General features: G+C 43.7%; 1 protein-coding gene across 2 annotated transcripts in view; it reads left to right on the forward strand.

Annotated features, from left to right (window-relative positions):
- DNAH3 (dynein axonemal heavy chain 3) overlaps positions 1–23,863 on the forward strand; it is a 179,718-nt gene that overhangs the window by 48,585 nt on the left and 107,270 nt on the right. For both annotated transcript variants that reach the window (XR_016226146.1, XM_051847854.3), the window contains exons 16-23: positions 1,257–1,410; positions 2,132–2,276; positions 5,054–5,265; positions 10,023–10,114; positions 15,284–15,398; positions 18,853–18,969; positions 19,952–20,131; positions 21,839–21,975. Coding sequence is in view for 1 of the 2 variants with exons in the window: in XM_051847854.3 (XP_051703814.3) it covers positions 1,257–1,410; positions 2,132–2,276; positions 5,054–5,265; positions 10,023–10,114; positions 15,284–15,398; positions 18,853–18,969; positions 19,952–20,131; positions 21,839–21,975 (1,152 nt within the window). In the remaining variant the exon portion in view is untranslated. The remainder of the gene's footprint in view (positions 1–1,256; positions 1,411–2,131; positions 2,277–5,053; positions 5,266–10,022; positions 10,115–15,283; positions 15,399–18,852; positions 18,970–19,951; positions 20,132–21,838; positions 21,976–23,863) is intronic.

Here is a 23,863-nt window from a genome sequence, read left to right on the forward strand (position 1 = left end):
GGGTGCAGGGCCCAAGCACTTGGGCCATCCTCCACTGCACTCCCTTGGCCACAGCAGAGAGCTGGCCTGGAAGAGGGGCAACCGGGACAGAATCCGGCTCCCCAACCGGGACTAGAACCCAGTGTGCCAGCGCCGCAAAACGGAGGGTTAGCCTAGTGAGCCGCGGCTCCGGCCAACACTATATTATTTGACCTTATTAGGAAGAGGGAAAGGTAACTTTGAGACCCACTAATAATATAGCTGAATGGATAAATCTCTGGAAACATCTCTCCTGATCACTGTAGCTAAAGTAGCCTTCCACTTCCATCTGCCGGTCAGTCTACCCTGTTTTATTTTCTTCAGAACATTTATTGCCATCATAAGCATATCATTTCATCTTTATCTCCTCTGTAGACTTACCCATCCATCCATCCTTCCATCCTTCCATCCCATCCCTCCCTTCAAGTTTATTGTGTACAAGCACCACAAGGGTAGAGAGCTTGAAAACATACTTCACAACTATATTCCCAATGCCTAGGGCAGTTCTTGAATGTATTAATTTATTTTATTTTTTTTTTATTTTTTATTTTTGACAGGCAGAGTGGACAGTGAGAGAGAGAGACAGAGAGAAAGGTCTTCCTTTGCCGTTGGTTCACCCTCCAATGGCCGCCGCGGCTGGCGCGTTGCGGCTGGCGCACCGCGCTGATCCGGTGGCAGGAGCCAGGAGCCAGGTGCTTCTCCTGGTCTCCCATGGGGTGCAGGGCCCAAGCACTTGGGCCATCCTCCACTGCACTCCCTGGCCACAGCAGAGAGCTGGCCTGGAAGAGGGGCAACCGGGACAGAATCTGGCACCCCGACCGGGACTAGAACCCGGTGTGCCGGCGCCGCAAGGTGGAGGATTAGCCTAGTGAGCCACGGCGCCGGCAGTTCTTGAATGTATTAAGCACTCAGTAATAAATATCTAATGGGTGATGAATAAACTATATATAAACCTGCACACAGAAACATCTGGAAATGCTTAATCACCAATAGGCTCACAGCAGCCCCATCTCTGGGAGGTGAGTTTACATGCAGTTTAACTGATTTTTTACTCTTTATTTATTTTTAAATCAAAATACAGAGAGAGAGAGGCAGAGAAAGAGAAAAGGAGAGTGAGAGATCTGTAGGTACCAGAGGATCAAAACCTTCTCAGGCTTGAAAATCAGAGAGCAATGCTGCTGTTTCAAAAGAGCACAAAATGGGAAGTCCACACATGACTAGGCTGTTTTTACTTTCAGGTGTTCAGAATTTGAGTCAAAACTTGAGGGCTACAGCAAGGAACTGGACGGTTTCAGGAAGCGTGAAGTGATGACTACGGAAGAAATGAAGAACAATGTCGAAAAGCTTAGTGAGCTTTCGAAGAACCTAAACCAGGCGCTGGTGGAATTTGAGGTTTGGGATCTTAGGATGGGTGCTTATGACTCTGTACTGATCTGTTGTGTTTTTTTTATACTTTCCTAGTAGCAGTTTCAGGTGGATAGTATTGATTGGTAGATTGATCAACCAGTTTTGTCATTGGTACTTTTAACTACTTTCCACCCACTCTCATTAGACCAGACATTTTGTTAGGCATTGAATTCACAAAGAAATTATAATAGGATAATGGCTGCATGTTTACTGAGCGTTTATTATGTGTATGACAATGTGAAAAGGGCTTCCCATGCAATATTTCACCTAAGGCTTGTAACAAACCTCTGGGGGTAGGAACAGTTGCTATTCCATTTTCCTCTATGTAAAGTATGAGAACTAAGACTTGGAGATACAAAGTAACTTTCTCCAGAGGTCATCTAGTAGGTTCTTTAGCCATTAAAATTCTTAACCTCTGAGGCAAGTTTGTGTCAGAGGCTTGTAAACAGTTAACCAGCTAAAGTGTGCATGAAAATAGAGATAGGGCTGTGGAGGGTGATGGAGTAAGTAGCAAATTATCCTATAGTTGCCACCAGCTAGGTCTCAGTTACCCTGGTGCTCATTGCTTGAGTTCATGCCTTATTTTCCTCTCTTACTCTCCAGATGAATGACTGGCTCTTTAAAGTGCTAACGGCTCTGCCCTGGTGGCTTCTACAGTTTAGGAGAATCACCAACCCAATAAACAGAATCCTCTTTTGCCTTGCAGTTGATCAATAAGGAGGAAGAACTATTGGAAAAGGAAAAGAGTACCTTCCCTCTTCTGCAAACCTTGATAACCAACAAGATGCCTTATGAGCAGCTGTGGGTAACAGCCTATGAGTTCAGCACCAAGTCAGAAGAGTGGATGAATGGTAGGCCATGGTCTCCCTCTGCTGGGACAGATGGAGATGGGGGAGGGATCGTATCCACCCAGCTAATTCTGAAACAACCTTTGTTCTTCAAGTCATGGTTGGACTTTTCACTGGATTCTGACATGCCAGATTAAGATAGTCACAGTCAAATTTTTCGGATGTGATAATGAAGGAAGGAGGAGACCAAAGAGCCAGATATGTTTCCTGAGTAAAACTGAGTTGGCAAACACCCAGATCCATGGACTGGGCCCGTAACTCAGAGAGGCAGATGGTGGAAGGGTAAGATGGCAAGTCTACCATGGCACTGCTTCAAGAAATGCCAGAGTGCCGTAGGTTTCTGTAAGCTACCTTTTACTCTAAGCTCTGGCCTCTAAAGAAGTTCTGAGGAGGTAGAATCAATAGGACTTAATCATTAATCTGATATGGGATAAGGTGCAGGGAGGAACAGGGAAGAGCCTCAGGTGACTTCCAGATTATTGGCTAAGGCAATTTGGTGGATATCTCCATTGCTAAACAAGAAAAGTGACAAATATTGGTGGTATGGGAAGGACCCATCAACTTAAGTACATTGTGTTTGATATATCTGCAGATATCCAAATGGGAATATTCCCAAATGGGAATGATTACTATGTACATTACAGATAAAGCCATGGATAGCAGCATCTGTGGAGGATAAAATCAGAGACCCTTAGGGTGGACCCTTAGCTTATTCTAGTGCATCAGGATTTTAAACAACTGTGACAGACATCTGTATTGCCAGTTTTCTGGGTATAACTTTGATTGCTTTATGAGGATGAATTTCTAAAATTGAAATGCCTAGATAAAAAAGGATGTGTTATGCAAATTAGGACTTCTAAAAATCCTTTTGTTGTTTTCCAGAAAAGTTCTAAGTTCTAGTTTATTCTTCTGGAATTGTTTTTAGAATGTCCATTTCTCCACCCTCAACAAACATAGGAAATAATAGCTTTGAAAACACTTTTGTTACAAAATGGCATCATTTTTCACTTTTAAGAAGTACTCTTTGGCCAGCACTGTGGCTCACTAGGCTAATCCTCCACCTTGCGGCACCAGCACACTGGGTTCTAGTTCCAGTCGGGGCGCCAGATTCTGTCCCGGTTGCCCCTCTTCCAGGCCAGCTCTCTGCTGTGGCCCGGGAGTGCAGTGGAGGATGCCCAGGTGTTTGGGCCCTGCACCCGCATGGGAGACCAGGAAAAGCACCTGGCTCCTGCCATCGGATCAGCGCGGTGCACCGGCCGCAGCACACTGGCCGCGGCGGCCATTGGAGGGTGAACCAACGGCAAAGGAAGACCTCTCTGTCTCTCTCTCTCACTATCCACTCTGCCTGTCAAAAAAAAAAAAAAAAAGAAAAAGAAAAAAAAAAAGTACTCTTTTGCCTTAATTACCATTGAAGTTAAATGCATATTGAGAAGGTAGAGTCCTTGTTTCATAAAAGCCTGCTAATTTGCTCTCCTATGTTTTTCTATTTGTGTGTTACTAAACTCCCTTATTTAATGTTCAGTTTTAAATATTTCAGTTGATGCTCTTAATTGTTCTAGGTACTCAATCATACCTATATGATTAGAATATTTTACCTTATTTTAAGAATCATTTTCATACCTCCTCTTTAATTTACTTTTCTGAATTGACTAGCACTTCCAAAGTAAAGCAAATAGTGATGGTAGTTGGCACATTTGTCTTATTCTTGGTTCAGTTGAAATTCTCCCAGAGGGTCACCTTTATACATTTAACTTTTTGTTAGGCTAAGAAAGTGTTTATAATTTACCAGGTGTTTTCATTAGAAATAGATAACTATTTTTTTTAATTTTTCAAATGCTTAAAATTTATATGCAGTAAAATTGACATTTTGGTTCTAGAATTTTAGTACCATATAGATTTATGCAACTATCACTACAATCAATACTTTTACACAATACTTTTATTTTCTAAGAGTTTCCTTGTACCACCCCTTTGTAGTTATCTTTTCTCTCTCTCTCTCTTCCTCTCCCTTTCCCTCTCCCTGTACATGTAATGGCCTGTACATGTAATGTTAAATTTATACGTATGCATTTCTTTTTTGGGAGCTATTATAAATGACACATTTTTAAATATCAGTCTCTAGTTGGTCCTTGCTAATATACAGACATTTGGTTAATTTTTATTTTATATTTTGTGCTGTTCCTACATTCATGGATAGCCTTGCTTGGGATATTGATCAGGTCAGCAGATTCTTTTGACTGTGAGGCTTTTTTTTTTTTTTTTTTTTTTTTTTTTTTGACAGGCAGAGTTAGACAGTGAGAGAGAGAGCGAGACAGAGAGAAAGGTCTTCCCTCCGTTGGTTCACCCCCTAAATGGCCGCTACGGCCAGTGCGCTGTGCCGATCCAAAGCCAGGAGCCAGGTGCTTCCTCCTGGTCTCCCATGCGGGTGCAGGGCCCCAGGACTTGGGCCATCCTCCACTGCACTCCCAGGCCACAGCAGAGAGCTGGACTGGAAGAGGAGCAACCGGGACAGAATCTGGCGCCCTGACCGGGACTAGAACTTTGGGTGCTGGCGCCACAGGCGGAGGATTAGCCTAATGAGCTGCGGCACCGGCCTAACTGTGAGGATTTCTTCTTATCTCCCTAAGTTTGCAGGTCTATATGAGACTTATCCAGAAAGCTTGTGCTTCTCCCAATATCCATACAATTAACACAATTCTAAATCTAGGGAATTAAAGGTATGCACAGCTATCACCTGCCTGACAGTCTGACATTCCTTCACCCCATCTTTTCTATTTCAGGACCCCTCTATTTACTGAATGCTGATGAAATCGTAGAGGACATAGGGAATATGTGGAGGACAGCATATAAATTGACCAAGACCTTAGTTGATGTGCCTGCACCCAGACGCTTAGCAGAGAACTTGAAAATGAAGATTGAAAAGTTTAAGCAGCACATTCCTATCCTCAGTATTTCTTGCAACCCAGGAATGAAAGACCGGCACTGGCAGCAGGTTCTTATCACCACCCATTCTCAGGCAGCCCAGCCCACACCTGGTTCTGGCAGCCCTTTAGAAGGCAGGGTGTATTTCAGGGTCAAGCGTCTCCTTTTTGAAAGGAGAATTTGCTGGAGGCCAAGGGATAGTAATGAGAGTTACATCCTTTGGAAGGAGGAGGATGGGTGAGAGATGGCATGAACTGCCCTCTTTGTGAACAGTTGGCCCTTTTCTTTGGGATTCCATTGAGGGAGGTTGAGTATTTGCTGATCTAGCCAATGGCCACACAGGTTCTCCTTGTCTCCTTTCCTAAGCAAATGGCTGATTGAGGTCCTAGAGGATTATAGGAGTGTTAAATTACAGTGGGAGGGTCTTGATTCATTCTCCTTGACCTAAGATACACAAAAATGAAAGTCATACCTTTCTCTGGGGGCTGCTAATAATGCCAGATGATTCTTGCGCAGGCTAACTTTGGTGTGAAGTTTCATGGTCAAACAGTCTATGTTCAGAAGCAATTTTGCACTGTTCTTTCAGCTCCCTGAGCCTGCAATTGAGAATAATAAATACTCTTGCTAAAAATAGTTGGGATTTTTATAAGCAACCATGTGTGAAGGTGATAAGTGTGGTGTGAACACTAAGCAGAAAAAAGAAAACACTGTGCTTCTAAAATAATCATCACATTCAAGGGCTAGCAATCACCTTGAAACATCCTCTCCCAGGGTGTTGCTCTGTGTGGAGGTGATGAGACTGGCTTTCCGTGGGCTGATTCTTCTCTGACTTGGCCTGGAATCCTCTCTCGCAGAACCATGTATTAGACTGAGGATGGGAAAATGAAGATTGAAAAGTTTAAGCAGCACATTCCTGTCCTCACCATTTTCTGCAACCCAGGAATGATAGACTGGCACTGAAGCAGGCTCTCTGTTTCTGGAAGGAGCCAATCTGACAATACATGTATAAACTCCAAGAGAACAGAGCCCTTAATAGTGGCTGGGACCATTCTGATTTCCCCAGGAAGACAGAGACACAGGATTTTTCTATAGGGGGAAACTACTTTCAGTTTCCCAGAAAGTCTTGAAACTCGAGACCTAAGCAAAGAGCAGAGTGCCCTAAAGGAAGACAGGGAAAGTTCATCGGAGGAGACTTCTGATTTTGAGGGCTCTGCAGAGGATAGCTATCCTCACATGGTGCTCATAGGGTTCCTCTTCCTGTGGACCTTGCTTAACTAGAACCTTGACCCACTTGAAGGGTTAAAGAGGTTGGGTGGACAGGAGGCCTCTTTTAGTGCCAGGTTTCTCTGGGACATGGCACTACGAAAAATGGCCTCACCAATTTAAAGAATGCTGCAGAAGGACTGGGAAAGCCATCCTTTCTATCTAGTACTTCCTCTGTGATAACACTATTCTTGTGTGGGCACTTGACAAATTCATGCCATTCCTAGACATTAATAATTCCCATTTAAAGACCACTTGGACAGATTGGAAAAAATCCTTCAGAGTTATGAAAAACAATAATTACAATAATAGCTACAACTTACTGAGTACCAGCTTTGCACAGTCAGCTTTACAAAGTGATTTGCAGGGAACTAACCAACCATAGATTAGACATGTACAGACTTTTATTCATGTCATTACTCACTAAACAGTATAGTATAACAAATATTTACATGACATTGACATTGTATTGAGCATTATAAAGTGATTTGAAGTATATGGTCAGATGTAAATAGGTTATCTGCAAATACTATGCCTTTTATATAAAGGACTTAAGAACCCACGGATGGGAGGGAGGTGAATCCTGGAGCTAATCTTCCACAGACACCAAGGGACTTTATTGAGTACTATGTTGCATACTTTATTTGGATTCTCTCATTTCATTTGCCTGATAACCCTGTGAAATAGGGACTATGATTAGCTCCATTTCTTAGATAGGAGAACTGAGACTTGGGGAGATTAAGTAAGTTGTCACATGGCTACTCAGTGGTAGGGAAGTGAATTAGAATCTGGGTCTGTTTGAATCAACCTAAAAAGCCGAATAGAGGACGAGAAGTATCAGATCAGAGGGAAGGAGGGAGTGAACAGTAGGGAGCAGCAAACCTTAGGTAGAAGTGGAGCAGGGACCCAGGAAGGTGACTGCTAAAGACTGAGCCCCTGAACTGGAAGCCCATTAGACTGAGTGGTTGTAAGGCAGCTCAGAAAAGTCAAAGGTCACTGGATGCTCTTAGCCCATTTCTGCCTGCATTGAAGGTTATATCACTAGACACCCCAGTGACAGCCTCAGACCCAGGGAAGTCATTCTCTGCCCTAATGCCCAATTCAAGGGATCCATTTGTCCAGAAGCTGGTTTTGACAGGGGTCTGAGAAGGATAAAACACCTACAGCTCTGAAGTCTAGAAGATAGATCTTGTAAGGTCATGTGTTGACTATGCTGAAGTTTCTGGCCATTTGCCAGAACTTAAGCAGGAAAAACCAGTGCTCTATGCTTGGGACACAGACTTTACAGCTATCAGCAAAGGGTTTGCTATTGTGGTTTCAAAAGAGCTGGAACAGGGCCACACCTGACCTTAGGAAGAGACCACGCTGGTGTGTAGCAAAGCTGACCTCTAGGACAAGGATTGTGCTGTCCAATAAAAAGGCAATGACAGCCATATGTGTAATTTTGACATTTGTAGTAGTCACATCTTTAAAAAGAAATGGGTGAAATAAATTTTACAAATAGATTTTATTGTAATAGAATGTATCCAAAATATTATCATTTATAGATGCAATCAATATGAATGTGTTAATGTTTTTAGAGTTTAAGGAATATGGTTGGTGTGTCTTTAAACTGATAGCAATCTCAATTTAGAATGGCGACATTTCAGGTGCTCAACACAAGGGGCTAAGTGGCTAGATATCGGACAGTACAGGTCTAGGCTGTTGGAATTAGAGGAGGAGATGCATTATCAATCTCTGTAATTAGCAAAAGCAATTTAAATCATAAAATTGCCAATCTCCGAGTCTTTACTATGGGCTAAGTACTATGACAAATGCTTTTTATAGCTGTTTCATTTAAGTCCAGAGTCAGTGGGTTGTTCTAGGCTGTAACTTTATGTCTAAGAGGATAAATGAGGGCCCAAAGTCACCAGGAAACAGTTGTGCAGATTGCATACTGCTCAATTCCAGGGAATGGTGTTTTTGTGCGCTGAGTATGAATTTTGCTTTCTGGAGTTATGCAGTGTATCACTTGCTCAACTCTAAACTGAAGACCTGTGAGAAATGCTAGGTTACAATAGATAAGAGCTTTGGAGTCAGAATTGGATCCAAGCCCCAATTCTGTCATTTATTAACTGAGTGGTCTTGGACAAGATGCTTAATTTTTGAGTGTGTCAGTTTCCTTCTGTGTAAAATGGAATGGTAATACATTAGTACCCTACTCATTCCATAGTGAAAATGAAATGAATGCATAAAGTTCTTCAAATAGTGCCCATCACGTGGGAAGCTCTCAGTAAATGTTATTTTTATTTTTTCCATTACCTTAGCATTCCTCCAGGTGTCCTCAGAACTCAGATGGGAAGCCATTAAGTCACCTGGTTCATTCATGCTTTCACTCCATACATACTTACAGATGCCTACTAAAGGCCAGCACCCATGCTTCTTGAACTGGCACCCTTCAATACTACAAGGGCCAGACAGAAAGAAAATTGAACAATTGGTGAGGCTTTTCATACAGTCTCATTCCCATGCAGTCCCCATTCTCCTCTTAAACACATGAGACCCTCATATTGTCTAGATCCTTCAGTCCTTGAGTTTTCAAGTCATCAGCGCCTTCACTTAGGACCTTTCTCTGGGATACTTGCATTGGAAGTGCACTGGGGGCTGTCTTTACAGCAGAGGGATGAGGATTTACAACAAGTAGAATAACTGGGTGAAAAGGAAAGCATATTAAAGGGGATGCCTTTCCTCCTTCCCTGAGTCTTCAAATCACAGAGTGTGGGTGTCTGTCTGTCTTGTGTACTCATGACCTCCTCCCTTTATTCGGATTGTGAGCCTTCTCTCATGGCTGAGGTTTTGCATAGGCCTGGGAGCACATAAGCAAACCAGACCCAATCCCAACCTTCAGAGTGTTCACAAACTGATGGGGAGACCAGTCAACCCCAGTAAACCAGATGCAATGCAGTGTGGGCTCTAGGCTGCCTCCAGCCCTAGTCTTGTACTGTCCTATTCAGTAGCCACCAGCCACACATTTCTTTTTTTTTTTTTTTTTTTTTTTTTTTTTTTTTTTGACAGGCAGAGTGGACAGTGAGAGAGAGAGACAGAGAGAGAAAGGTCTTCCTTTGCCGTTGGTTCACCCTCCAATGGCCGCCGCTGCAGCCGGCTCACCGCGCTGATCCTGGCAGGAGCCAGGATCCAGGTGCTTTTCCTGGTCTCCCATGGGGTGCAGGGCCCAAGCACCTGGGCCATCCTCCACTGCACTCCCTGGCCATAGCAGAGAGCTGGCCTGGAAGAGGGGCAACCGGGACAGAATCCGGCGCCCCAACCGGGACTAGAACCCGGTGTGCCGGCGCCGCAAGGTGGAGGATTAGCCTATTGAGCCACGGCGCCGGCTCACACATTTCTGATTAGTTACATTTGAATGAATCAAAATTTAAAAAAAATATTTTTTTAAAGAGGTCTGGTCATACAAGCAACATGTCCTGTGCTCAACAGCACAGGTGAACATTTCCATCATCATGGGAAAGTGCGATGGGACCATGATACATTAGAGAGCGAGAACTTGTTTTTCTCTTTCCTTTGCAGATAAGTGACATCGTTGGCTATGAAATAAAACCAACTGAAACTACTTGCCTCTCGAATATGCTGGAATTTGGATTTGGCAAATACATTGAAAAGTAAGACTCACCTCTTCCTCCAAAAAGTGTTTTTTGGTTAAAGTATCTGTGGATCTTCGCCACAATATGATTGCCCTCCTATCAGACTGTATTTCTCCTAGTTTAGGATGACTTGAGACTTTAACAGCCTGAAGTTGGGCAGACTAGCTACTGGGGAAGCTTTCATTTTCAGCTATAAAAGCTGATGATGGGTTGTGACTAGAAAAGTAAAGACAGGGATTTTATTTCAAAGGGAAATTAAAAAAAAAAAAATCAAGGTCTTTGAACCTGAGCTTCAAACCCAACTTTCAGTGGCTTACAGCAAAAACCCATTTAGCCTCTGTGGGCCTGTTTCCTCTTCTATAACAAACAACAAACTAGGAGTGGCCTCCTGAGCTCTAAAATTCCATTAAACCTATTTTGTCACTTTGTTTCTCCCTTGAATGCCTTTGGAGATTGTGTGTGACAAGTGGTGTTATTTGAATTGCTGTTTTTAGAACCCAGTTCTCAGGATCCTGTTTGCTTTCCCACATGTCTTTCAGGGCAGAGCATGGGGAGATGTTGTGTGGCCTGGAGTGAGACCCTCTATTAGACGACTGGGCTCAGTAATAACTGGACACATGTTTCTCAGAATGTGGTACTCAGAGCCACTGTATCAGCATCACATGGAAACTCATTAGACATTCACATTCTTTTTTTTATTATTATTTTTTATTTTGACAGGCGGAGTGGACAGTGAGAGAGAGAGAGACAGAGAGAAAGGTCTTCCTTTGCCGTTGGTTCACCCTCCAATGGCCGCCGTGGCTGGTGTGCTGCGGCCGGTGCACCGCGCTGATCCAATGGCAGGAGCCAGGTGCTTTTCCTGGTCTCCCATGGGGTGCAGGGCCCAAGCACTTGGGCCATCCTCCACTGCACTCCCAGGCCACAGCAGAGAGCTGGCCTGGAAGAGGGGCAACCGGGACAAAATCCGGCGCCCCAACCGGGACTAGAACCCGGTGTGCCGGCGCCGCAAGGCGGAGGATTAGCCTAGTGAGCCACGGCGCCAGCGACATTCACATTCTCAGGCTCCTTCCCCTCCCTCTGAATCAAATTCTGAGTGGGCAGCCCTGCAATGTGTGTTTTAACAAACCGTCCAGGAGGGCACTGTCCAAGGAGGGGGAGCCACTTGCCACATGTGGCTATTGAGCCCTTAAAATGTAGCTAGTCTGAGTTCAACATGCTGTTAAACATAAGGGTTCTTCAAATAGTTTGTGGAAAATGGAATTAAAAAGTGTTTATTTTAGTGCAAAAATTTTTTGAAATCCATACATTGTTTTTCTTTTTTTTTTTTATTCTTTTTTTTTTTTTTTTGGACAGGCAGAGTGGATAGTGAGAAAGAGAGAAAGGTCTTCCTTTGCCATTGGTTCACCCTCCAATGGCCGCCGCGGCCAGAGCACTGCAGCTGGCGCATCACGCTGATCTGAAGCCAGGAGCCAGGTGCTCCTCCTGGTCTCCCATGCGGGTGCAGGGCCCAAGCACTTGGGCCATCCTCCACTGCACTCCCAGGCCACAGCAGAGAGCTGGTCTGGAAGAGGGGCAACCGGGACAGAATCTGGTGCCCTGACCGGGACTAGAACTTGGTGTGCTGGTGCCGCAGGTGGAGGATTAGCCTATTGAGCCACAGCGCCGGCCCATACATTGTTTTTCATAATATGTATTTTGTATATACTTTTTGAAGATTCCCTCATATGCATTCATTTAAAGCTTTTTTGCACAAAATTATCCTTGTCTTTTAATTCCATTTCCACAAACTTTATGAATACCCTTATATAAAATAAGGCTAGATGCCACGGCTCACTAGGCTATTCATCCGCCTGCGGCGCCGGCACCCTGAGTTCTAGTCCCGGTTGTGGTGCCAATTCTGTCCCGGTTGCCCCTCTTCCAGTCCAGCTCTCTGCTGTGGCCCGAGAGTGCAGTGCAGGATGGCCCAAGTCCTGGGGCCCTGCACCCGCATGGGAGACCAGGAGGAAGCACCTGCCTCCTGGCTTTGGATCAGCGCAGCATGCCGGCCATGTTGGCCATTTGCGGGGTGAACCAGTGGAAGGAAGACCTTTCTCTCTGTCTCTCTCTCTCTCACTGTCTAACTCTGCCTGTCAAAAATTTAAAAAAATAAAAAATAAATAAAAGGAAAAATTATGCAAAATATCTAATGATATTTAATATTATGTTGCAATGATATTTTGCATATGAGTTAAATAAAATAAATAACAAATTAACTTTACCTGTCTCTTCTTACATTTAAAAATGTGGCTACTAAAAACTAAAGTTATGTACATGGCTCATATTGTACTTCTAATGGACAGCACTGATCCAAATGATTCTGATACACAAGACAGGCTGAGAACCCCGCCTCCACTGGGGGCAGAGCAGTGTAACATAAGGTGCTTCCTAGCACACAAATCTCTGCACCTGAGTGCCCTGATCCCCTCTGATACCAGCCTTACTGTCCCTCATTAAAGAGTAGACCTAGGGGCCAGCGCCGTGGCACATTAGGCTTATCTTCCGCCTGTAGCACTGGCATCCCATATGGGTGCCGGTTCTAGTCCTGGTTGCTCCTCTTCCAGTCCAGCTCTCTGCTGTGGTCTGGGAGGGCAGTGCAGGAATGAATGCCCAGGTGCTTGAGCCCCTGCACCCGCATGGGAGACCAGGAGGAAGCACCTGGCTCCTGGCTTCGGATCAGCGCAGCATGCCAGCCGTGATGGCCATTTGGGGAGTGAACCAATGAAAGGAAGAACTCTCTCTCTCTCTCTCTCTCTCTCTCTCTCTCTGTAATTCTACTTGTCAAAGAAATAATTTTTTTTTTAAAAATCTTAAAAAAAAAAAAAAAAGAGTAGATCTAGAGGGGTAGATGCTTGACCTAGCAATTAAAACCTTGGTTGGGACACCAGTATCCCATCTGGGTGTGCTCGGGTTCTTTTTTTTTTTTTTTTTGCCATGCAGATTTACAGACAGTGAGAGAGAGAGGGACAGAGAGAAAGGTCTTCCTTCCATCCTTCCATTGGTTCACTCCCCAAGTGGCCATAACAGACAGAGCTGCGCCAATCTGAAGCCAGGAGCCAGGTGCTTCCTCCCAGTCTCCCATACAGGTGCAGGGGCCCAAGCACTTGGGCCATCCTCCACTGCTCTCCCAGGCCACAGCAGAGAGCTGGACTGGAAAGGGAGCAACTGGGACTAGAACCAGCACCCACATGGGATGCAGACACCGCAGGTGGAGGATTAACCTAGTGCGCCACGGCACTGGCCCCCAGTGCCCGGGTTCTATTCTCAGCTGTACTTGTGACTCCAGCTTCCTCCTAATGCTTACCCTGAGAAGCAGTGGTGACAAGTCAAATATATTAGGTTCCCGCCACCCATGTGGGAGATTTGGATTGAGTTTCTAGTTTCTGGCTTTGGCCAGGTCCATCCCCAGGTCTTAAAGGCCTTTTGAGAATGTTTCTCTCTCTCTCTCTCTCTCTCTCTCTCTCTCTCAATGTGTGTATGTATAAATAAATTCTTAAATATTAAAAAAAAAAGGAGTAGGCCTAGCTACATTTCTACTAGATGCAAGTTGCAGTTGGCCTTTCATGTCTATGGGTTTCGTATCTGTGGACTCAACCAACCACATATCAAAAACATTTGAAAAAGTTGCATCTGTACTAAATGCATTTAGACTTTTTCTTGTCATTATCCCCTAAACAATACAATTTAACAACTATTTTCATAGCATTTACATTGTTTTGGGTATTATAAGTCATGTGGAGATTATTTAAAGTAAACAGGAGGAGATACATAGTTTATATGCAAATTCTAAGCCATTTGGTATAAGAGACTTGAGGATCCATGGTTTTGTACCTGTGAAAGGTCCTGGAGCCAACACATGAGTTCCGGGAGGACAACATTCAGATTGTAGCAGGCAGGTAACCTGAACTGACTGCGTGTTCGGTACTCAGCCAGGAACCTGTTACTGAGTGTAGTGTTCCCTGTCTCCCACTCACTTAGTTAACACATCTTTATCACAGCACATAGTCAATGAGCTTCTCTAGCACATTTGGGTGAGGTCAGCTCTTGAAACACTTTAAGGAGTCCCTAACTGACTAATCCCACTTCTGTGCAGTTATTTACACTTTACATCGTACCCTAGGGTTAGTCATAAGGCACATTCCAAGCATTCTGTCTTAGTAAATTGTACCAACAACTCCTTGCCATGAGCAAATGGGGACTTGAGGTCTGTCACGAGACTTGGCCGCATGGCCACCTAGCCAGTGACTGCTGGAGGCTATTTGACTGCTTGTCTTATGCTTCCCTGGGTTGGCACATGCCTGTGTTAGTCATTCCCTATATGCTTACTCACTTTGGCCATTTTCCAAGGATCACATTTAGGATGATGGCTCATGTTGCTGAAGTCTGGGCCATTGTTTGGCATTGTCTGTGCTTAGTCTACCTCCCTTTGAGGCTAATGAGGCCTCTCAGCTCTATTTAGTTGGTCCTGTTTGGCTGACCACATGTTCTTCTTAACATGCAGAGGGGAGAAGGCACATAGTGGAGGCGGAGGAAATACCAGGTGAACAATCAGAGGAACTGGTTCCAGACTTGTTCCAGCACTGCCTAGCTGTGTGGGTTTGGTCATGTCACTTGCTTCCTCTGCACTTCAGTTTCTTAATGGCAAGTGAAGACCAAACAATCTCTTCTATAGTCTAGGATACAGTGGAAGACAGGGTTGGGGCAGAGAGGGTAATCCCTGGTTTCTCTTCTAAGAACTTTGTTTTTCAATCTTTGGCCATACCTGGGTTTTAAGACCCAGAACTCTGAGTGGGAACAAGAAGAAAGAAATTGTCTTCCCCTTCTCTCCCTCCATCTCCTTATCTATGGAATGGAGGAACTTAGATGAGTGGACCCAGAGTACCAGGAAAATAGCAGGTGTTTTTGAAAGGAGGAGAGAAGGGAAGAAGGGCAAAAGCCATCATATAAATTCACAGAAATTCAAAACCTGAACTTCAGGGTGAGCAACTCTACAAAACTTGGGAGGTAGCTGGCAAATTTTAGAGCAGGACAGCACACATTTTGGTAAAATTAAGGGCTTTCCACAGTTCTCTTAAGACAGCTGAAATGCCTCCTTCAACAAGTTTTCTCTGCCTCCTGTTCATGTTGCTGTTGCTAATTTTCTCTCTTTAGATTGGAGCCCATTGGTGCAGCCGCCAGCAAAGAATATTCCCTGGAGAAAAACTTGGAGAAAATGAAGTTAGAGTGGGCTAACATGACATTCAACTTCATGAAATACAGGGACACTGTGAGTTTCAGTGCAAGCACAGCCCCCTGAAAGCAGCCCGGTGTATTGCATTGTAGACGACAGAGGTGATTCATCCAGAGTAGTAATCCCTCTTAACCAGATTGCCTCCTCCTGTCGCCTTCCTATGCCCATCATCCTTCCTCTCAGGCACCACTGGAGGACGCACTTTCAAATCAGATCAGAGCAAGAGACTTTCTCAGATGAGATGTACTGAGGAAGCCTCCCAAATTAGGATCTCCCAGAGAGGGCGCAGGCTCCTGTGCAAGGGTCCTTCATGATGTTCCTGGAAAATGTGCAACATGAAAAAGCTATACCTGGATTTCAAAACAAATTTTCGCACCAGGGTAAACTTGTCTTTTCATTCCATTTTTCCATGGACATTTTGAGGTACTCATATAATTCCAAAGCTGCTCAGAGGTCTCAGAAGCATCCCAGGGGTGAACAGTGCCTCGAGTTTCTTGAATGTTAATATGTACAGGAATCACCTGAAGACCTTTAGTTAACGTGCAGGCTCAGATTCAGCTGGGCTGAAGCAGGGCCTGACGTGCTACAGTTCTAACTCCCAGGTAGGACTGACCACGTTTTGAATAGCAAGGGTGTAGATTTCCTTCTTTTTACTGACACAGAGAACTATAGGTTTGTGCATTGTGCATGGAGATACATAAATCTAAAGTATTTGCTCAGTTGTCTCTAGGGTATGGCTTGCTTGATATGGGTCATGAGGTGGGGATGGGGGCTGCTACTCTAAGTGAGCTGTAAATTACAGAGGCAACAGGCTGATACCCACATTCTGCAGACCATTGACTTAAAAAAAATATTTGTTTATTTGGAAGTCAGAGCTGCAGAGAAGCAGAGGCAGAGAGAAAGAGGTCTTCCATCTGCTGGTTCACTCCCCAAATGGCCACAACAGCCAGAGCTGAGCTGATCCAAAGCCAGGAGCCAGGAGCTTCTGCCAGGTCTCCCATGTGGGTGTAGGGGTTCAAACACTTGGGCCTTCTTCCACTGCTTTCCCAGGCCATAGCAGAGAGCTGGATTGGAAGTGGAGCAGCCAGTCTCAAACTGGTGCCCATATATGGGATGCCAACACTGCTGGTGGCGGCTTCACCCACTATGCCACAGCGACGGCCCTGACCATTGTTTTTTTTTTATTTTTTAAAAGATTTATTTTATTTATTTATTTGAAAGAGTTACAGAGGGAGGTAGAGACAGAGAGAGAGGTCTTTTATCTGTTGGTTCACTCCCCAGATGGCTGCAACAGCCAGAGATGTGCCAATCTGATTTCAGGAGCCAGGAGCTTCTTCCTGGTCTCATGGGTGCAGGGGCCCACGGACTTGGGCCATTTTCCACTGCTTTCCCAGGCCATAGCAGAGAGCTAGATTGGAAGAGGAGCCAGGACTAGAACTGGCGCCCACAGACCATTGGTTTTTAATGTGGTGCTTCCAACACTGCTGCACGGAAGAATCACTGGGATATTTTTAAAAATCCCAATTGATTTTTCCTAGGTTATTTGTCTTTGGGGTGCCTGGGAATCTTCATTTTTAAAGAACCCATAGTTTTTCTAATATGCAATGTGATTTAAGAACCAAAACACTGAAGGCTGCCCCCATACCTCCCTCCTCCCCTGGTATACATATCCTGTTTATGGGTTCTTTCCCTGCCTTTGGTTTCAGTAGTTAGGATGCCTTGATTTCACTTGGATAAGAACTGCCAAAGAGAGAGTAGGAGGGAGGAGAACCAAGGCACTGGGGCTTATCATTAGACCCTCTCTCAGCAAGACAAAGGCACTGTGGGTCCCAGAAGCGTGATGCTGCTCCATCTGATTGGATTGGATCCTGCTGTAGAGGCCATTGGGCTGATATGAGGAGTTAAGCTAGGGAACCTAGGAACAGCTCAGTGTCACCTGGACCATCTTCAGAGTTTTTGACTGAAATAGCTATAGTCCAGGATCAATGGCAAAATGAGAGTCAAGATACCATTTATTAATAGTTGGACATACTGGGGCCAGTGCTGTGGTGCAGTGGGTTAAAGCCCTGGCCTGAAGCAATGGCATCCCATATGGGTGCAGGTTCTAGTCCCAGCTGCTCCTCTTCTGATCCAGCTCTATCCTATGGCCTGGGAAAGCAGTAGAAGATGGCAAGTCCTTGGGCCCCTGCACCCATGTGGAAGACCCAGAAGAAACTCTTGGCTCCTGGCTTTGGATTGGCACATCTCTGGCTGTTGCAGCCATCTGGGGAGTGCACCAGTGGATGGAAGACCTCTCTCTCTATCTGTACCTCTCTGTAACTCTGTCTTTCAAATAAATAAAATAAATCTTAAAAAAAAATAGTTGGACATACTTCTCAGTGCAGAGCTTTTGGTAAAAAGTAGATGAGAGAATATGTCCTCAACCCAGATGTAGACTTGGAAGAAGTATAAACAGAGCGATAAAGATCAGACTCACTACTCTTTATTAACTTGTTTGCCACAGTGATTCAAGAGGAAAGTGCCATCCACAGGGGCTGACCTTTAAGGCCCAGTAACCTCACTTAGTAATAAAATATGACCCATCATATGTATAGGACAGAGCACTGCAAACTTAACTGGTTCAGGTGGCCTTTTGTGTCGTAAGTATTTCTTCATGGTGCCCCTAAGCCAAAACAAAGACAAAATGCAAAGCAGTTTTGTTTATAAGGTAATTAAGTCCAAACAACTTAATAAATATTTTTGTTCTGTCAATCTCTCAAATGTTTAAAAAATAACGTATAAATCAAACAAAAATACTTGTATTTCACTTTTAAGTAAGTGCAATAACTTACTGTGAGTTGATTGCAATGCATGGGTCTGGGTCTACCCAGTCACACTGGCAGCTGATTCTTCCTAAGGGAGAGGAGAAGCAGCCACAGGGAAGGAAGCAGCAGTCTTCCTCCCTCTATGGACTCTACTTGCAGGTCTGCTTTTTTTTTTTTTTTTTTTTTGACAGGCAGAGTGGACAGTGAGAGAGAGAAACAGAGAGAAAGGTCTTCCTTTTGCCATTGGTTCACCCTCCAGCACCGCGCTGATCCGATGGCAGGAGCCAGGTACTTATCCTGGTCTCCCATGCGGGTGCAGGGCCCAAGGACTTGGGCCATCCTCCACTGCCTTCCCGGGCCACAGCAGAGAGCTGGCCTGGAAGAGGGGCAACCAGGATAGAATCTGCTGCCCTGACCGGGACTAGAACCCGGTGTGCCAGCGCCACAAGGCGGAGGATTAGCCTAGTGAGCCGCGGCGCCGGCCAGGTCTGCATTTGATTTCTGCCAAGGTGGACAATGAGTGTCTTCAAGGAAGAACATAGAAATCCCCCCCTCTGGCAAGAAGTAGATTCCTGTCCCACTGGGATGGAGTTTGCTGTGTGAGGTCCTCAGGGATCAATATGAAAAATAGGAGGGTGGGTATTGTGATCCTGTGGATTGAGTGTCTTTATTTGTTTGGTTTGCAGGATACAAGCATCCTGTGTGCAGTTGATGACATTCAGGTGTTACTCGATGATCACGTGATAAAGACCCAGACCATGTGTGGTTCCCCATTCATCAAACCGATAGAAACAGAATGCCGGGTAAGAGGAAAGGAGTTGAAGGTTTTGTAATTTCGGTTAGCTCTGGGTGTCTCAGAGGAAGTATCTTTGTTAACTTTATGCTGATTGGAAAAAGGTAACAGAAGACTGAAAGCAGTAACCATCCAGGTAAGCATATGGCATGCCAAGCATTTGTAATGGTCTATCAAAAAGAGAACATGAGACTTGACTACACCAGATACAAATATATTTGGAAACGGCTTCTGGGCTATAGTACTTAAGAATGTAAATGGCCTGGGGGTAGGAGTTTAGCCCCCTTTGCTCTTTGTTTGGAGAAGTGGCCTAGGCCAAGGGCACAGAGTTGTTTAATTCAAACTCTTGTTTGTTTCATTCATTGCTGTATACACTTTGCCTGCAACAGTGGTCAGAATACAGAAGGTACTCAGTAAGTTTGAGGGCTTTTCAAAAAGTTCATGGAAAATGTGCATTATTTCAGAATTCTTTGCACCAATGTCAACTTACCTTTTTTTTTTTTCCCCACAGGCAAAGTTAGATAGTGAGAGAGAGAGAGACAGAAAGAAAGGTCTTCCTTCCATTGATTCACCCCCCAAATGGCTGCCACAGCTGGCGTGCTGCGCCGATCCAAAGCTAGGAGCCAGGTGTTTCTTCCTGGTCTCCCATACGGGTGCAGGGCCCAAGCACTTGGGCCATCCTCCACTGCCTTCCCGGGCCACAGCAGAGAGCTGGACTGGAAGAGGAGCAACCAGGACAGAACCGGCACCCCAACCGGGACTAGAACCCGGAGTGCCAGCGCCGCAGGCAGAGGATTAGCCTAGTGAGCCGCAGCACCGGCTCAACTTATCTTTAAATTTCATTTTCCATGAAATTTTTGAAGTAATCTCAAATTTGTTTTTTTAGATAAAGGAAATAAATAAATAAGTGAATCTATCCATTGTTCAGTCAGTGGGCCTGTGGTACAGAGGGGGCAGCTTAATGATTCAAATATAAAATGTTAAATTCACAGAGATGGGAAGAGAAGTTAGTGCGTGTGCAGGGAAGTTTGGATGCCTGGTTGAAATGCCAGGCCACTTGGCTATACCTGGAACCAATCTTCAGTTCAGAGGACATAATAGCCCAGATGCCAGAAGAGGGCAGGAAATTTACCACTGTGGACACTTACTGGAAATTACTTATGTCCCAAGCGGTAAGTATTATTCCCAGCACATCTTGCCCACAGGAATGTGGGATGCCATAAGATGTTCCTCATTGCACGTTATTGTCATCCTTCTTGAAACTTGTAAGTAAATTGGATTGTGGCAAATTTTATATTTTTGTATCTTTCCTCTAATGGATTAAAATTTCAAACATAGAAGCATGTAATATGGAAAGTAGAAGCCTTTTAAAATCCTGCCTCTGAGAGGTAAGTATTAGTAGGTTGTTTTATTTAACTACCATTTCTAATGAGATTTAAGACTTTATTATAAGATGATGCAATAACATTTTCATAGATTGAGAATCCTTTTAGCATTCAAGTAATTGACTGCATTGTTACTCAGTTATTTAACTAATTTTTTTGGTAGCCAATATGGCTCAGACATCCAGCTAAGATCCAGAAAATAGTTGAAGATGATAAGAGTTTGATTTCTGCCTATATAGAACTAACTATCTTGTGAAGAGACAGGTTTAAATAAATAAGAGCTGTCGTAGAAATATATGCAAATAATTTTTAGCACACAGAAGAGTGATTTAGTTGTCTGAAAGTGTCAAGGTAGGCCTCCAAAGCAGGTGACATTGGAATCAAGTTTTGAGGGTTGTACAGTTCACTGGAGCATCTAAGAGGTCATATCTTTTTCTTTGTTTAATTCACGCTTGCTGAAATTGGAATACACTTAGAAAGAATTTGTCTCAATGAAATTGATCTGCTCTGCCTGTTTGTGGGAGTGAGATAAATGGGAAGTAATGCTCAGTCATGGGAGCCAGTTTTATATGAACTACGGTTCTTTGGTTGCAAGTTACAGAAACCCACTCAGGGAAGTTCAAACAAAAAGACCAAGTGAGCGTCTCATATTCCCAAGGACAGAAAGTACATACAGGGGGCTGTGGCATAACAAGCTGCGGTCGGCAATGCCAGCATCCCATATGGGTGCCAGTTTGAGTCCTGGCTGCTCTACTTTCAAACCAGCTCTCTGCTAATGCACTTGGGAAAACAGTATAAGATGACCCAAGTGCTTGGGTGTCTGCACCCACGTGGGAGACCTGGAAGAAGCTCCGGGCTCCTGGCTTCAGCCTGGCCCACCCCTAGTCATTGTGGTCACTTAGATCCACCAGATGGAAGATTCATTCTCTCTCTCTCTCTCTCTCTTTCTCTCTTTCTCCCTTTCTCTCTCTGTAAATAAATGAATAAGCCTTTAAGAAAAGGAAAGAAAAGGCATAGACCTCAGTCTCCCCAAGGACAGGTCTAGAACTCAGAAACCTCTCAGAAAGTCAGAGTTCTCTTTCCATACATGCGCTCTGTGCCCCTCTTCCCACACCTGCTTCAGTCTCTCTGCAGACTGGCTTGCTCTGCCACTCAGTCTCAAGGCTGGAAATGAGACTCACACAGCTCCAAAACATGCTTGTTCAGGAGGCCAACCCTAACTCATACAGAATGTCATTGTCTGAGTTCTAACTCCCAGAAGTTAACGTGTAATTAACTTGGTTGATTTCAGGAGCCAGAACCCCACCTTACCATACTCATAGGGACAAGATCATGTTATAGCAGCATTCACCCCGGTGGGATTAGGAGGGAAATTAGGAGGCAGTTGGCCGAGCAGGAAGCAGAGTTCTTGAATTTGTCACACAGTCATTGCAATGATTAATCTCAGAAGTAGGGAGCTCCATGATGATTCTTGCCTTTTCTGATGGAATCCAGGTGAAAGATACTCGGGTTCTGGTGGCAGCAGACCAGCCACGGATGAATGAGAAGCTTCAAGAAGCCAACCTTTTGTTGGAGGACATCCAGAAAGGGCTGAATGAGTACCTGGAGAAGAAGAGACTGTTTTTCCCCAGGTATCCATCATTGTTCTTTTATTGAGAATTACCCTCTTGGCTCATACATTAGTAGAATTACATTTTTTCATACTTAGAGTTGGCTTGGACCAATCTATTCCTTATTCTTTGCTGGTTCTCCACTCTCCCAAAAGACAGCATTCAGAGTGGGATGTATGCTTGTGGTCTATGCAAGGGTGGGGAACTTTTATTCTGACAAGGACCATCTATATATTTTTTATATCATTTGCAGGCCATACAAAATTATTAACTTAAAAAATAACCTGCTATAGATTTATTAAATTTTGAGTCCTATCTGTGGTTGCCTTGGCAGGGCCAGACCAAATGATTTCACAGGCCTTATAAGGCCCTGAAGCTGGACATTCCCCACGCTTGACAGGGAGATTGAATGGACACAGTGAATCAAACCCACATTTTGGCCAAGAAGCATTGTCTTTTCTCCTGACTAAAAAAGTGTAGTGCCCAGGATTAAGAGCCTGGTCTTGGAAGTAAACAGTCCTGGATTTTCCTCTTGTTAGTCTTGAGACTTTCCGCAAATCTGTATGAGCTTCAAGTTCTCTACTGTGAAGTTGGGATATGATAAGGGCCCCTATTTTGCATATTTGTTGTAAGTTTCTGGGAGGTGTGTTTACATTTGACTGTTTTTTCCCCATGAGAACCATTGTTCTTCTGTGTAAAAGTCAAGGTAGTTTTAGAGGGCTAGTTCCAGAAAGGAAGGTCCTCAGTCCTAAAAATCCATCATTGTCTAGTTCATTGTGGGTGGCCATTCTGTCATTTGACTTTTGATTGGTATGCAGGCTTGATGCTAATTTGATTTTCAGAAAAGTAATTTTAATGTTCCTTTACAGGGAGACAAAGTCAGTTCCCTGCTCTCCACTGACCTCTGCTTCAAGCAAAAACAAAAAGGATTTGTTTGGAATTCATAAATGTCTTTGGTGTCTGTTCAATACAGTGTTGTCCAATATAACTTTCTGCAATGATAAGAATTTTTATATGTGTGCTAAGATGGTATCCAGTAGCTCCATATGGCTATTGAGCACTTTAATGTGGCTAGCATGATTGAGAACATGAATTTCTAATTTTATTTAATATTAAATTTTTCACATAATAACCACTTGTGGCTACTGGTTTCTGTATTGGACAACACAAATTTAATACAGAAGAAAAGTAGAGAAACCTTGATTTGGAAGCACAAAATATGAGAAGAGATTAAATTTAGGAAATACATGAGATTTGGCTTCTGATCCTGTATCCACTATTATTTCTAATAAAAATAGGAGTAGTCAACACTAAAATAACATTTTTCTTATGCTAGGATACTGCTCTAAGTGCTTTATACTTAATTAACTTATTTAATTCTCACAATAATCCTATTATGTTGAAAGCATTATTATTATCATCATTTTAGAAATGAGAAAATAATTTTCCTAAAAACACAAGACTGTTAAATGGCCAACCTGGAATTCAAACACAGGAGGTTTCGATAAGATAGTCATTTAAACTCTCTAAGCTACATTTTCTCACCAAGTTAAACACACACACACACACACACACACACAGTATCTCAAATTTCATTATAAAGTTTTATTTTATAAAATAAACACTGTCAGCAAACACTTTGAAAGTTATTGTCACATAAATTAATTTTATCTTGAAAATACAGCATACTAAATAATTATTTTAATCTACATAATTGTATTAATTATTATTTTATGACCATTTAGCCTATTCATAGTAACACATGATGGAGATAGAAGAAGTGTAAGCCCATGGAGAACACCCATTTGAATTTCACTGAGAGCGAGAGAAACTGACACCCCCTAAGATATTGGTTAATCAGCCAACAGTTAATTATTGGTCTCTGCCTTCTTGCTCTACACTGCAAAGT

Source organism: Oryctolagus cuniculus, chromosome 19, assembly GCF_051225735.1.
Source record: "Oryctolagus cuniculus isolate XC-2025 breed Fujian yellow rabbit chromosome 19, ASM5122573v1, whole genome shotgun sequence".
NCBI lineage: Eukaryota > Metazoa > Chordata > Mammalia > Lagomorpha > Leporidae > Oryctolagus > Oryctolagus cuniculus.